At 52.3% G+C, this 1,244-nt stretch overlaps 2 protein-coding genes across 2 annotated transcripts in view; both read left to right on the top strand.

Annotated features, from left to right (window-relative positions):
• Nucleotides 1-1,244, top strand: part of LOC108803479 (solute carrier family 52, riboflavin transporter, member 2-like) — a 29,169-nt gene that overhangs the window by 19,520 nt on the left and 8,405 nt on the right. The window lies entirely within an intron of this gene.
• Nucleotides 12-1,169, top strand: LOC108803478 (leucine-rich repeat extensin-like protein 3). Its single transcript, XM_018575319.1, has one exon. It carries the CDS (start codon nt 12-14, stop codon nt 1,167-1,169), a length of 1,158 nt encoding a protein of 385 aa, XP_018430821.1.

Here is a 1,244-nt window from a genome sequence, read left to right as displayed (position 1 = left end):
GTTACTGTCTGATGTTCCGGGGACCCCCAGAGGAGGACTTACCTGTTATAGCCAAGACCGCCTACCTACCTGCCCAGTATCACCAAAGACCTCCTACCTACCTGTCCTGTATCACCAGAGATCACCTACCTACCTGTCCTGTATCACCAAAGACCACCTACCTGTCCTGTATCACCAAAGACCATCTACCTGTCCTGTATCACCAGAGACCGCCTACCTACCTGTCCTGTATCACCAGAGACCGCCTACATACCTGTCCTGTATCACCAGAGACCACCTACCTACCTGCCCTGTATCACCAGAGACCGCCTACCTACCTGTCCTGTATCACCAGAGACCACCTACCTGTCCTGTATCACCAGAGACCACCTACCTACCTGCCCTGTATCACCGACGACCACCTACCTGTCCTGTATCACCGACGACCACCTACCTGTCCTGTATCACCAGAGACCACCTACCTACCTGTATCACCAGAGACCACCTACATACCTGTCCTGTATCACCAGATACCGCCTACATACCTGTCCTGTATCACCAGAGACCACCTACCTGCCCTGTATCACCAGAGACCGCCTACATACCTGTCCTGTATCACCAGAGACCACCTACCTACCTGCCCTGTATCACCAAAGACCACCTACCTACCTGTCCTGTATCACCAGAGACCACCTACCTGTATCACCAGAGACCACCTACCTACCTGCCCTGTATCACCAAAGACCACCTACCTACCTGTCCTGTATCACCGACGACCACCTACCTACCTGGCCTGTATCACCAGAGACCACCTACCTGTATCACCAGAGACCACCTACCTACCTGCCCTGTATCACCAGAGACCACCTACCTACCTGCCCTGTATCACCAGAGACCACCTACCTACCTGTCCTGTATCACCAGAGATCACCTACCTACCTGTCCTGTATCACCAGAGATCACCTACCTACCTGTCCTGTATCACCAGAGACCACCTACCTGTCCTGTATCACCAGAGATCACCTACCTACCTGTCCTGTATCACCAGAGACTACCTACCTGCCCTGTATCACATGAGACCACCTACCTGTCATGTATCACCAGAGACCACCTACCTAGCTGACCTATATTATCTGAGACCACCTACCACCCATTCTGTGTCACCTAAAACCACACACCTACCTACCTAACCTGTGTCCTGCTACATAATTATCTTGTGTTACATAAGGGTCACTTATCTACTTGTCCTGTGAGACCACCTGCCC

The sequence above is a fragment of the Nanorana parkeri genome, unplaced genomic scaffold (genome assembly GCF_000935625.1).
Source record: "Nanorana parkeri isolate BGI_ZX_2015 unplaced genomic scaffold, ASM93562v1 scaffold3785, whole genome shotgun sequence".
Taxonomy (NCBI): domain Eukaryota; kingdom Metazoa; phylum Chordata; class Amphibia; order Anura; family Dicroglossidae; genus Nanorana; species Nanorana parkeri.
Note: the sequence above shows the minus strand (reverse complement) of the source record. Positions and strands in the feature narration are given on the sequence as shown.